This window comes from Schistocerca cancellata, chromosome 4 (assembly GCF_023864275.1).
Source record: "Schistocerca cancellata isolate TAMUIC-IGC-003103 chromosome 4, iqSchCanc2.1, whole genome shotgun sequence".
Lineage (NCBI taxonomy): Eukaryota > Metazoa > Arthropoda > Insecta > Orthoptera > Acrididae > Schistocerca > Schistocerca cancellata.
The window spans coordinates 45,361,749-45,375,807 of NC_064629.1; the positions used below are offsets into that span (position 1 = coordinate 45,361,749).

Genomic DNA, 14,059 nt, shown 5'->3' on the forward strand with positions numbered 1-14,059 from the left:
CACTGGTTTAATGAGATCGTTTGACCCTGTAGGTGTGGAATTTGTAAACTACTTTAGCATTGTCAGATTGTTTTAGATATTGTGAAAGAATATACTGTTGCTGATTAATTTCTTTCTAATAATTACTATTGTATTCAATAAACTAATGGAAAGTGCAATTAAGATATTCATTGTACTAATACAAATTAAATTCAATTTACTATAGAAACATTATGACGGCAGTCTATCTGAATAAAGCATTAAGTGTCTGTAAGACGATTGTGCCTATTTTAACACGAATTAGTAGGATATTACCGACTTCAGAGTTCGAGAAGGTCTGTATTTACTTCATGTCCTGTATCACACTCAAGTATTATGAAAATGTGGCAGTTCATAGATAAAATTATGTATTCACAACAATGAAAAATATGTCAGCAGAAAACAAAAGTGGCATTAAGAATTTTGCAGTACCATTGTGTTTTCGTTCTGACATTATGGGGTACTGAAAGCAGCAAGACTAATTTTGCTCGAGCGTTGTCTTCCTATTCCCTTATTGAGTTTTTATCTGCCTGCTTGTAGCTGTGCTACAAAAGAATTAAAAACCTGATGTTCAGTGAGTCTCGAATTGCGAATGGAAGCAGCTTGTAGCTGGTAGGCTGCCACATTACCTCTGGGTTAGCGAAGAGGTGCAGGATGTGGGGCTTACTTACTGACACAGTGGCCGGTATGGCAGATAAATCGGCACATAAGAGACAAGTTGTATTTACCGTGTCGGACGACTTTCGTGGATTCAAAAGCATTAACTGATATCCTTATATCACACCTCGAGAGAAAATCCTCACATTATGCAATTGAAATAACACGATAATATCAAGCGAATTTAGTTGGATAGTTCTGTGCCATCAAGGAAGTAACTCGTTGGTCACAGAGTTGCCAAACATATTCTGCGTTGTTGCCAAGTTTCAGTTACACTACCAGGAAGGATACTAGCTGGTAGCTGATGTGTTCTGTGAGTGACCTCGTAAGTGACTATAACTTCGTCTCAAAGCTATGGGTGGCAAGGGCTGGAATATCCTAATTATATGTCAATGAATCTTATTCGGATTTCTGTAACTAGGTTGAAGGGCTAGAGTGTAATTACTTGCAATACATCGATGCACTGAGTGCAAGCGAAATGTCATAAATTAATGCCTGCAACTATTATTTGTGTTTTACTGTCTTAATCGGACTGAAACCTTGAAAGTGTATTCACCAGACGCGATTCAAAATTTTGGAGCTTCTCCAGTGGTGGGTGATTTGGCAACTTATCTTTGCTATACAATATTGCTACTGAGATCACTGTTATTGTCACATCTGCAAAAAGACAGGCATGACCTGGCTTGTTGTTGTCAGCTTTTCTGATGGCTGTTCTGCTGTTGCTCGAAACGTAAAGACGTGAATTCTAATATTCTAATATTCCATATGGCAAAAATCTGATGTTTCTATTGTTCCCGGTCCAACATTCAAAAAGTAGCTCCAATAAATGGCATAAAAGCTCATATGAACCAACAATTAATAACACACTCATAATTAGTAGAAACTGATAACCTCCGTATCTCGTCTGATAGTTGTGAAAAAACTATATTTTTTATCTGCACAGCACCGCAGTATTTTCAATGTGGATTTCAGGTAGATAATTTGTTCGGTGCCAAATCTGTGTGGTCTCAATTCTGCTTGGTATTCACCTAGTAGGGTTTGACTTGTTCTTGTTCACGTTGTAAGAGACGCGTGGAGATGATTTTATGGGGGACTGAAAGAAGGGAAATTCCTCGGTCGTTATTCACATCAGATTTGTTCGTTTTTTTGTGGAGTGGTTGTCTGGCTGGTTTTTACTTCACCAGATATCCTGAATGGCCTGTGTGATTTCCTGTAGTGTTTGTAGTCCATGTTTTTTCAGTATTCCTTCTCCTTCTCCTTCTCCTGTCGACTTTCCGTTCTTGCGTTTTTTGATGTGGAGCTGGATTTCTTCTTGTGTCGGTGGATAGGCATACAGTTTTTTGTATTTTTGGGATGTGTGTGGGAATTGTTCAGGTGTTCAGGGCATTTAAGGAGATCAGAAAACTAGTATGCCAGTTCTTCACAGTTTTCTTGGTTGGTGAGTGTGAGTTTTCCATTTTTTTCTTGAAGGTCAAATTTTGTGGTGAGGAACCTTCAATTTTGCTTGCGAAAGTTGGATAGAAATTTCTGCTGCTGTAGTTTCCAAAGTTGCCCTCAATTGATTTCCGCTTTTTGGAGGTGTAGTTGTGTTTGGTTTTTCTGATGGTTCTGTTTGTCTTTTTGCGGATGTCGAGGAAGTGTTATATGGTTCGTGCTGATTTGTTGCTGTTGTATTTTTGGAAGGCGAGTCAGCGATTGATGATAGCTTGATCATAGTTTATGTCCCACCATGAGTGTTTTGCCTTTTTTTAAGTGGGATTAATTCTTTGGCTTTTCTGGTAATTTTACTGTAGAAGTCAGTCCAGTTGTTCGTCGGTCCTTTTTCCCATTCTTTTGTGATATTGGTTTCTTCAATTTTGGATGTGTCGATTTTTTGGGGGCTGAGATTTTTAGGCGAACTCTTTTCAGAGAGAATTTCACTTGAACTCATGTGAGGTAGTGGTCTGAGTCAATGTTCGCGCCTCGTCGGACTTCAGTATCGTGGATGACTCTGTAGTGGGCGTAGAAGATGGCAACGTGATGGATCTAGTATTCACCAAGATGCTGAATCGGGGATCGCCATGTTTTCTGTTTTTTTAAGTGGGTAGACACTGTTTTGAGGTTGAATTGTTGGCAAATATCTATCAGACGTATGCCATTGGTGTTAGTGTTTTGGTGTGCTGAATTTTTAGCAATGATTTTCCTACACTGTCTCAAATTGAGCGGTGAAGTCTCCCATTAGGTTTTTCACGTCATCTTGGTGAATTTTATTCATGGTTCTTTCGAGTGTGTTACAGAATTTTTTGACATTTTCGGGGTTTTTCTTATTTTCGATGTTGGTGAGGGGAATGTGCATTGATGAGTGTATATTTTTTATTGGCGTTCTGAATGCTCATAGCCATAAGTCGATTGTTGATGGGTGTGATTTCTTTGACAGAGCTGATGATGGATCTGTATACAAGACATGTCATGCTGAAGATTGGTGTGCCTTTCACTTCCTTTTGTTGTGTTTTGCTCTTTATGATTCGATAGTTTTCACAATGCAAGGATTCATTGTCAGTCATGTTTCTTGAAGAGCAAGGATGAGAATTTTTTGTCGGTCGATTTCTGATGTGAGATTATGTAGTTTTCCTGTTTGGATTAATGTACTAATATTTAGTGTTCTAATTAATGTTTTCTGCCTGTAGGGAAGTTTACCAGAGATCTCCTATATTCTCCGCTGTGGTAGCCTGGGCTCCCCAGAATCCAGAAGTCCAGTTGCCATTTTCATGTTCATGCTCAATCTGAATCAATACTATTAACATTAGAGAGACAAGCAACAATAAATATTGCATCAAATATAATGTAAAGTATTTTAATGCAATGGCTAGTTACTACAAACTGAATATTTACCCACCCCACGTCCTGCATATTGTGTTAAGTAAGTAAGATGTATTAACTCCTTAATATCATTAGCAGAGACAATACGTTCTTGTTGTCGTGGCTTGCGACAAGTGCAGCAATTAGCGGTGACTATTGCTGCCGCGGTTAATTTATGTTGGCTGAGTGTGGACACTACAGCAGATGCTTTGCCATAAACAGGAAAAAATCACCTTGGCTCAGACTGCAGTGAGCGGACATTACTGCCTGCATGTTCTTGTAGTAACCAATGCCGGCCATGGTGGCCGACCAGTTCTAAGTGCTTCAGTCTGCAACCACGCGACCGCTACAGTTGCAGGTTCGAATCCTGCCTCGGGCATGGATGTGTGTCTGAAGTCCTTAGGTTAGTTAGGTTCAAGTAGTTCTAAGTTCTAGGGGACTGATGACCTCAGATGTTAAGTTCCATAGTGCTTAGAGCCATTTGTACCATTTTTGAGTAAACAACGTGAGACTCAACTCATAGGTGCCACGGAGGAATTGGAACGGGTATCAGAATATTAACCAGTGATGAAATGTCCATTCCATTTGAATCCCAAGAAAACAGGAACCTTCTCACAAAGTAATGCGAAGTGATATCAAAATTTATCCAACACACAAAAATTAACTGCAAAGCTTCCATGCTCGTATTACTAGCACACAAGGAAATAATACATCTTGGAAGCGTGTACTTCATTTCCTCCTCTCATATCAACGCCCTTGTTTTAGTATGAAGTGAGAAAATAAGCACAAAAAAAAACTAAAGTTTCTGAGAAGCATATATGTCATTTCCTCTTCTCATATCATAGCTTGTGTTTTAGTATGAAGTGAAAAAATAAACAGTTTAGAGTTATGAAGCATAATATGACACCAGATTCTTATCAGCCCGCATCTCGTGGTCGTGTGGTAGCGTTCTCGCTTCCCACGCCCGGGTTCCCGGGTTCGATTCCCGGCGGGGTCAGGGATTTTCTCTGCCTCATGATGGCTGGGTGTTGTGTGCTGTCCTTAGATTAGTTAGGTTTAAGTAGTTCTAAGTTCTAGGGGACTTATGACCACAGCAGTTGAGTCCCATAGTGCTCAGAGCCATTTGAACCATTTTGATTCTTATCATAGGACCTATCCGAAACACAAAAACCAGGGAGCTCTCCATTCTTTTGTCCAACAGTCCGTTTCCTTTCATGCATTATTACCACTTGCAGATTCTTATTTAAGGGCTTGCGGGCATCAAGTTCTTCAGCAGAATGAGCCTTATGTTATTGTGCTAATTACGGTATGGAAAAAATGGAACAAAGACGAGTTTCCCTACAGCAGTGAAGATATTTGCACATGTCTGTATTCAGCAATGGCTGCCAGCTGCCCTGACACTTTAAAGAATTGATGCAGCAGGCAACACAACTGTGAGTGCACTTCAGACGTCATTCGATAAGTCATCAGGGAGACGGACGGAAACATCAAATTAACGTCACTTTCCAAGTCATATTCAATCCAAAATGAGGTGTTGTTAAAGTAGCTGAGTGTTCTAGCAATTACACTTTGATAATTACACTTTGATAATTCCCATGTGAGTATTCCGATAGCCAAAAGAACCCGTTAGTGTGAAATCATCGGGAACTACATTAATATTAAACTGAAAGAACTCTAGACAGTACATGGCCTCTTCCCTTCATTGGGTAACCTCTTACTGTTATTTAGGATTCTCTCTGCCCTAGGCATAATGCAAACGGAACTTGACATTCATGAGGCGCTTTCCACTATTCTTGACAAACATCAGCAGCTTGTATTCACCGCGTGTATGATGATAATGGTACAGGTTGTCAGTGGATGTTGTGGTGTTACGCAGTCAAACTGCTTACAGTAACGGTAATGGTGGCGCACATAATCTAGCGCTGACTACCTAAGTAAAGATAGTGTGGTGACGTCGTCGCTTCTCTTTATTTGGCATCAGCTTCACTAATCTGAATTAATGAACATAGTATTCCATTCACGAGCTGCTAATGATACAGTATGACTACAGAGATCATCATGCGGGTATTAAATTAATTCTGCAGTGAACTGCTTGACAAATATTATCGTCAGCTACGCAGCTGAAATGACTCACTACACAGGTACTCTACGTTGCACTTGGTTAAGTGATCAGCTCGCTGCAATTCTGATTCTACTGTTCGAAAATACTTGTATACTGACACTGACCATTCATTATTTGACTAAATATGCTCTACAATCTGATATGCATGCATATGACAGGGGATAGCGCCATCACAAGAGAATGACTAAGGAATGGACGCCGTTGAAGCCCCGTTACGTTGATGGCAAGACAAATGTTCGCAAAGCATCTGTATTGCCTCAAAAAACAATTGTATCTTAAATAACAAAGGACAGATGTCCACACTGTCACAGGGTGTTGAAACACAGCAACGGCAGCACATTAAAATTTGTGCCTGACCAGGGTTCGAACCTGGACCTTCTGCTTACTAGGCAGACGTGTTGAGTATTGGGCTACCAGGACACAATGGCCAACCTGCCTGCAGGACCTATCTACACACGCTCCTCGTCAGACGCAAATTCTCATGTTTGCCGCATACCACATACACTGTACCCCTCTGTCCATTATTCCACTCGCTCGCAGCCACACTGTACTCTCACGAGGGTTTGGACGTGACGTGCATCTAGCACTAAAAAGTTTCGATGGCCCGTCAAGACCTGAATAATTACACACGATGTTTCAGGAGGAATAGTAAATGATGTAGGAGGTGGTAGTATAGACAAACTGCAGAAAAAATTCCATATAACATGAGTCCAATTTTTATTGAGTACATACAGCTGGGTTCAATCCATTTTCGTTTCGTTTGTTGGTCCTTACCAGACCCCGTTGTCTACACTTCCCTGAAAATGAGCTTCCAGCATTATTGGATGAGGTTCCTTTGTCTACAAGAATGTGTATGCTCCTCCAGCATGATGGGGCTCCTGCATATTCTAGCCGTCAGGTGACACATCTTCCAAACATAACATTTCCCGGATGATGAATCAGTAGATATGGGCACTTTTCTTGGCTACCAAGGTCTCTGGACGTTACCCCTTTGGATTTTTGCCTGTGGAGATGGTTGAAAGGCGAAGTCTACAAAGAAAAAGTAAACACAATGCCGATTTGATCGTTCGTATTATGAATAGTGCAGCACTCATAAAGGAATACAAAGACAGCCTCAGAAGAACTACACTTGGTGTTATCAAGAGAAGTCAAAAGTGCATTGAAGTTGGTGGGGAAATTTTTGAAAATCATCTTTGAACGTCCTCATTTTCCTTAGCTTTGAGTTTGTTAGGGTTACGTACTGACAGCTGTATCTCTGTACTCAATAAAAAGCACACACATTTATACGCAATTTTTTTTATGTAATTCGTCTATACTACCACCTGCAAAAATATCTACTGTTCCTCCTGAAACACCCTGTATATGCATATACAGCCTGGTTAGGCACAAGTTTTCATCTGCCGCCATAGCTGTGTTTTAACGCCCTATGACAGACAGGACATCCGTCCTTTGATATTTAATTGATTAACAAGGCTCTCTGTTTCGAATCTTAGCATCTGTTCTTTCTGACATGTCCAAAAGACCAGACACCGCCCGCACGTTCTCTCTGTCTCTCTCTCTCTCTCTCTCTCTCTCTCACTCACACACACACACACACACACACACACACACACACACACACACACACACACAAAGATTCTATCTTAAGTCCTACTCGGAAAATGTTTGGCAGCTCAGTAATAGTGACGGACTGAGCTGAATTAACCTACTCATTTCATAGTTGTAATTTTCTGAGCAATTCATGCTTAATTAGTCACAGCAATTTTAAAAATTTACGTTTTTGAGATGGTTGCTTTAGGCATTAATTACAGTGTATCTCATCGTTTACTTTGTGGGAAACCTGCTTCTTTGTGCCCTAGCCTATATTACAGGAATGACTGAATGGTCACATTCTTGACAGCTCACTGGATGTGCTACTGCAACTGTAGCCAAAGATTCAAATCCGCTGGAAAATTATATTTCAAGTCAGCTGGCTTTGCTGCTCCCCTACTGTCACTGAAAATGAACACAATGAAATTAAGTATAGGAATCCTACGAAACCCTTGAGTTCTTCATACTGTGGTGCTGTGCAGATAAAAAATTTAGTTTTTCACAACTATCAGACGAGATACGGAGGTTATCAGTTTCTACTAGTTATGACTGTGTTATTAATTGTTGGTTCATATGACCTTTTATGCCATTTATTGGAGCTACTTTTTGAATGTTGGACCGGGAACAATAGAAACATCAGATTTTTGCCATTGGAATATTTGAATTCATCTTAAGTCTTTACGTTTCGAGCAACAGCAGAACAGCCATCAGAAAAGCTGACAACAACAAGCCAGGTCATGCCTGTCTTCTTGCAGATGTGACAATAACAGTGATCTCAGTAGCAATATTGTATAGCAAAGATAAGTTGCCAAATCACCCACCACTGGAGAAGCTCCAAAATTTTGAATCGCGTCTGGTGAATACACTTTCAAGGTTTCAGTCCGATTAAGACAGTAAAACACAAATAATAGTCACAGGCATTAATTTATGACATTTCGCTTGCACTCAGTGCATCGATGTATTGCAAGTAATTACACTCTAGCCCTTCAACCTAGTTACAGAAATCTGAATAAGACTCATTGACATATAATTAGGATATTCCAGCCCTTGCCACCCACAGCTTTGAGACGAAGTTATAGTCACTTATGAGGTCACTCACAGAACACATCAGCTACCAGCTAGTATCCTTCCTGGTAGTGTAACTGAAACTTGGCAACAACGCAGAATATGTTTGGCAACTCTGTGACCAACGAGTTACTTCCTTGATGGCACAGAACTATCCAACTAAATTCGCTTGATATTATCGTGTTATTTCAATTGCATAATGTGAGGATTTTCTCTCGAGGTGTGATATAAGGATATCAGTTAATGCTTTTGAATCCACGAAAGTCATCCGACACGGGAAATACAACATGTCTCTTATGTGGCGATTTATCTGCAGCTACAAGCAGGCAGATAAAAACTCAATAAGGGAATAGTAAGACAAAGCTCTAGCAAAATTTGTCTTGCTGCTTTCAGTACCCCATAATGTCAGAACAAAAACCTAATGGTACTGCGAAATTCATAATGCCACTTTTGTTTTCTGCTGACACATTTTTCATTGTTGTGAATACATAATTTTATCTATGAACTGCCACATTTTCATAATACTTGAGTAAATACAGACCTTCTCGAAGTCAGAAGTCGGTAATATCCTACTAATTCGTGTTAAACTAGGCACAATCATCTTACAGACACTTAGTGCTTTATTATGCTAGATTGCCGTTGTAATGTTTCTATAGTAAATTGAATTTAATTTGTATCAGTACAGTGAATATTTTAATTGCATCTTCCATTAGTTTATTGAATACAATAGTAATTATTACAAAGAAATTAATCAGCAACAGTAAATTCTTTCACAATATCTAAAACAATCTGACAACGCTAAAAGTAGTTTACAAATGCCGGCCGGTGTGGCCGAGCTGTTCTAGGCACTTCTGTCTGGAACTGCGCGACCGCTATGGTCGCAGGTTCGAATCCTGCCTCTGGCATGGATGTTTGTGATGTCCTTAGGTTGGTTAGGTTTAAGTAGTTATAAGTTCTAGGGGACTGATAACTTCAAATGTTGAGTCCCATAGTGCTCAGAACCATTTTTAGTTTACAAATTCTACGCCTGTAGAAACCTACAGGGTCAAACGATCTCATTAAACCAGTGTAGTTTGAAGAGCATTTTTGTGTAGAAATGAGTTGCCTTGGTGGTTGATCGATCAGGAGCAGGAAAGGTAAAATTTTATGAGTATGCGATCAGAGGAACAAATGCCTGAGAGATGATTTCCCTATCAATCTTCTGGATAGTTTTGTTTCTCAAATCAATGGAGTGCGTTATCATGCAGTAGCACAAGTGATGCAGTTTTGTCAGTTAATTTTCTTGCGCTGCAACCAAACAGTGTCTAAGTTGTTGGAATTAAATTTTCAGATGTGATGGACACATTCCTGGTGAAGAATTCTTAATGAAAAATATTGCAGCTATCAGATGGAAAATATTATGTTCACACTACTCTTTGCTCCAGTTTACGTCTTTTTGTAGGACTCAGCCTTTCATTTCTTGTTAGGAAATTAACAATAAAGGAATCATAACTCGGCACCAGCAACAGTATTGCATAGGAATGCTCAATGAGCAATAATAATCACTCTGTTGATTTTTGTTGTTTCGAATTAGAGTGTGTGGTACTCCTACACCTGACTTCTGAAAGTTGTGTGTTGAATGCAAATGTCACATGATAGTTAAATCGTAATCCATCACTTATATCAGTACTCGAGACTTCCTTAATGCGGAAAATCATTCATGACACAACTATCTTTGTTAAAACAAGAATATCTTTTCTTGGCATATTTTTCCCAAAAGCACTCGCGCTATACACAGTTCATATTTTGCGATCTGTCACCTCTGCATTTACCCCTCTATTATACCAAAAGTAAATATTGTGTTGCAGATGTTACACTTTTCTTCACTTGCGAGCCAATTTTAACACGCTTAACCATAATTCACGATTTTAAAGTATGTGATCTCCAATCTTTAACTGTGAGATGATAATTAGAAGTTCAAATTCGAAAATGACAGCTGATACACACACTGACAGCATCGCGCTGCATTCACCTGGGCAGCACCAGATTTCAGGCGGTGGGTGGCGTCTGGCCAGTGCCCGGTAGCCGGTGCACCACGAGGAAATGCTCGAGTGTAAGCTGTTCTGATCATGACGCAGCCACGAGCTGTCCTGCGGAATTCTTTCTGGAAGTTTTTATTATTTCTGGTGCGTAGAATGTAAAGCGTGAATTATGTTAGACGTTCTATCGGACTTTAGACGAGGGCCGAAATGTGGTTAAGAAAAAAAAAAGTACACTCGGATGCGAACACGCGACTCTTAAGTTTAGAATGCACGAGCATTACCCCTACACCACGGGCTCAAACAACACGGCAACATCTCGGAAGTAGCGAACACTTCCTCCTGACACCTCCACACTTACCGTGTTGCCAGATTATGCAGATGGGCGGACTTAGCATTGGCAGTGGCAGTCGGTTTTATTTCGGTTTTATTGGCCACCTTAAGAGAACAATTCGGACTTAGTCTCTGTGCCGGCGTGCAGTCAGTTTTTATGTCTAAGACCGTACATTAAAAATGTTATGTCTCGGAAAATCATTCAGAACAGGGCATATGTTGATATGAAGTTTTTTGTTCGGAATCACCAGTACTATCATCCCCCATAGTATATACTCTCAACTCACCCTGTATATACTAAAAAAGAAGAAGAAGAAGAGGTGCAAAGAATGGAAGACTAAGTCATGGCCTATGACATTACACACAAAGATACAAGCAAGTATGTGAGCCATAATCACATTCTCATATGGATAGAAACAGGAAATGCCGCTCACAGACATGGGGAAAGGACTTGTAATTTCTATTACAGCCCTGTTAACAATATCTGGATGCTAAGCAGAAAGAACAGAAAATTAATGTGAATACAATGAAACAATAATTTTAGGATTAAAAAGGCACGAGTTACACACAGTTTGATTATAAAATCAGTTTTACCCGTTATATACAATCATCATCAGATTACTGTTGCTCTAGTGGCAACAGTATAGGGCAGGCTGTTCCATCTAGAGTACCTGCCTGTGGGCCCACAGACAAAGGTGGGCAGAGGGAAGACAAGGGGGTGGACAAACAGCTGATACACTCACATCTTGCAGCAATGGCTGTAACCTACGTGATTGTACTCCACTCGCCAAGTGCACATGGGCAGGCATGGCCGAGAGGCCTGCATGTGCACAGAATTTGTGCAACATGACAGTCTGGCAGGTAGCCTACGCTACCTCTACCTGCCTGTGGCAGTGCTGAGTGGTGTCAGATGGGTGCCCTTCCTTGATGGTATCACACTGGAACAGCCTGCTTTAAAGGGTTTAAAGTACCATTGGTCACCACAATGAAACACAAAGTGGCATGTGTATGATCCAATGCACACAAACTGGGGTACATTGGATCCAACATGTGTCACTTTGTGCCTGACTGTGGAACTTAGTATTTTCAACCCCCTCCTGTAACTCGTTGCCACTACTGAAATGATAATCTAATGATGATTGTGTCTGATGGGCAAAACCAGTTATAAAATCAAACTGATTGTGACTATTTTATCTGAATATTATTCACAATGGTCACTGTGTCCCCAGTAAGCCATGTCTGCATTTAGTTAACATGATAAGATTAAAAATTAGTCTTAAGATCTTGTACAAAAGTATGTTCCTACAGAAGAGAGGGGACTCCATTGCAGTGGTGGCAGCAGCAGCAGCAGGTCAAATAAAAAAGATAGTCAAATAAAAAAGATAGTCAAATAAAAAAGATAGTCAAATAAAAAAGATAGTCAAATAGAAAAAAGGAAGTAAAGAAAAATGACAAAAGATTATAATACTGACAGATAATACTGAGCAGGCAGTGAGCTGAGTAAATTTGTGCAGTCTAGTACTTGAAAGAAGTAACAAAGTTATGAATTAAAAGTGATACAACAATAATGAGAATGTGAAGTTGCATGACAAGTATAATAAACAATGAGCAGGAGAAACCATCAAAAGAGACACGAAAGGAATGAGGGAGGCAAAAAAAAACATGGTTTAACAGTAGAGACAGAAGGGTGGCTAGAGAAACTGTCTGAGAAGGTAGGTAAAGTTAGTAATACATAAGAGGAGAAGGAAGTGGAGGTGTAGTAAGAGAGAGGTTGATGACAGAGTGGATGGGGAAACAATTAGTGAAGGTTGACATCTGGCGGGTTGAAGCAGGAAAACAATATTAACTGGTTCAAAATGGCTCTAAGCACTATGGGACTTAACATCTGAGGTCATCAGTCCCCTAGACTTACAAGTACTTAAACCTAACTAACCTAAGGACATCACACACATCTATGCCCAAGGCAGGATTCGAACCTGTGACCGTAGCAGCCGCGTGGTTCTGGACTGAAGCGCCTAGAACTGCTCAGCCACAGCGGCTGGCTATTAACTGGTAAGTTCTACATTTTTTTTGTAGAGAAATGGGCTGGGATACGGCATCAATGCTCTGATCACAGCAGATTTTCTACCACTAGTTTTCTGAGAATTATCCACATAGAGATTTTTCCTGTGGCCTAGCAATCAAATGAACAATTATGCTGTGATCACCCATACAAAGAAAACTATACATTGTTCACCTGTAAGTGAATTGCATGTATTATTTGCAGAAATATTTTTAATTTTCTCCAGAAAGGTCAAGAATACCAGCAGGACAATTTTTGCATAATATATCAAGTACATTTCCTCTTCAGGATGTCACCAATGTGAACTGACAAAATGACAGTGTGTTTTATTTCTGTCAGCATTGAACAGGATTTAAAGGCTGGCTGCTGTGATTTCAGTCACCAATGTGTGTGTGTGTGTGTGTGTGTGTGTGTGTGTGTGTGTGTGTGTGTGTGTTTTTTCAATACAGCAATCAATTACTCCTGTACTTTTTGACAGTGATATTAAAAGTTGCGTTTATATTGAGAGAGCAAATATTACTATCTTTTGACCCACATGGGTGCTGTCAGTTTTAATGTGTCCTTCAAATGTGTGTGAACAACATTTTGGAATTAGATAAAATCACCTTTGGTAACACTGTAATTATTTGCTAAGACCAATTTGTAGATGTTCTCTCACTGCCTATTATTATATACATTTAAAAATTATTTTTTTTGCCAGTGTTAACATTTTATCTATTATGTGCCATTCTTATATCAGTTTTTGCCAATGCCATCTATAATGTGTCATAATATCTACATTGTCTAGCCCAAAGCAATTATTTCAGGACAGCAAACTGAAAAAAAACTTTACAAATATTATGAATTTGTTTAATCAATTGTTAAGCATGATAACATTGCACTGTTTTCTGTTATTTATTTACACATGTTTCTTAACATGTGGTTATCCCTTGATAAAGACACTGCACAACATACCAAGGTTCCAGAGTTCTTCGTGCCTCATCAAACTTGTTATTGAAAAAATAATTTACAGCTACTCTAGCTTCATTTAGGGCAGACTCCAAGTCCATGCTACTGGACCTAGAACAAAAATGAAACATGAGGCGCTGAATTGTAATTTCGTTTCAGTACTATGCTATAACTTATTGCTTATCATTGTATGCTAGAAAATTCAATAACTTTGTGATATATGTCAAAATAACAGTGGCAATACCTAGAGCTACAGTCTGAAGGCAATTTTCATGCAAAATTTGACTATTGCTCAATCTCTTTGTGACTGCTTTAATTTTACAGATGAGTCCAGATAAACAGTTATTTAGTCATACAGCTATAACTCTAAAATAAGGAATCTTTTTTCAATCGAATATTGCCCAGAAA

General features: G+C 39.5%; 1 protein-coding gene across 1 annotated transcript in view; it reads right to left on the minus strand.

Annotated features, from left to right (window-relative positions):
* LOC126184977 (tetratricopeptide repeat protein 39B-like) overlaps positions 1-13,797 on the minus strand; it is a 100,069-nt gene extending 86,272 nt beyond the window's left edge. Inside the window, exon 1 of the mRNA XM_049927677.1 lies at positions 13,658-13,797. Coding sequence (XP_049783634.1) covers positions 13,658-13,782 — 125 coding nt within the window. The 5' untranslated portion in view covers positions 13,783-13,797. The remainder of the gene's footprint in view (positions 1-13,657) is intronic.
* Positions 13,798-14,059: the final 262 nt, after the last annotated feature.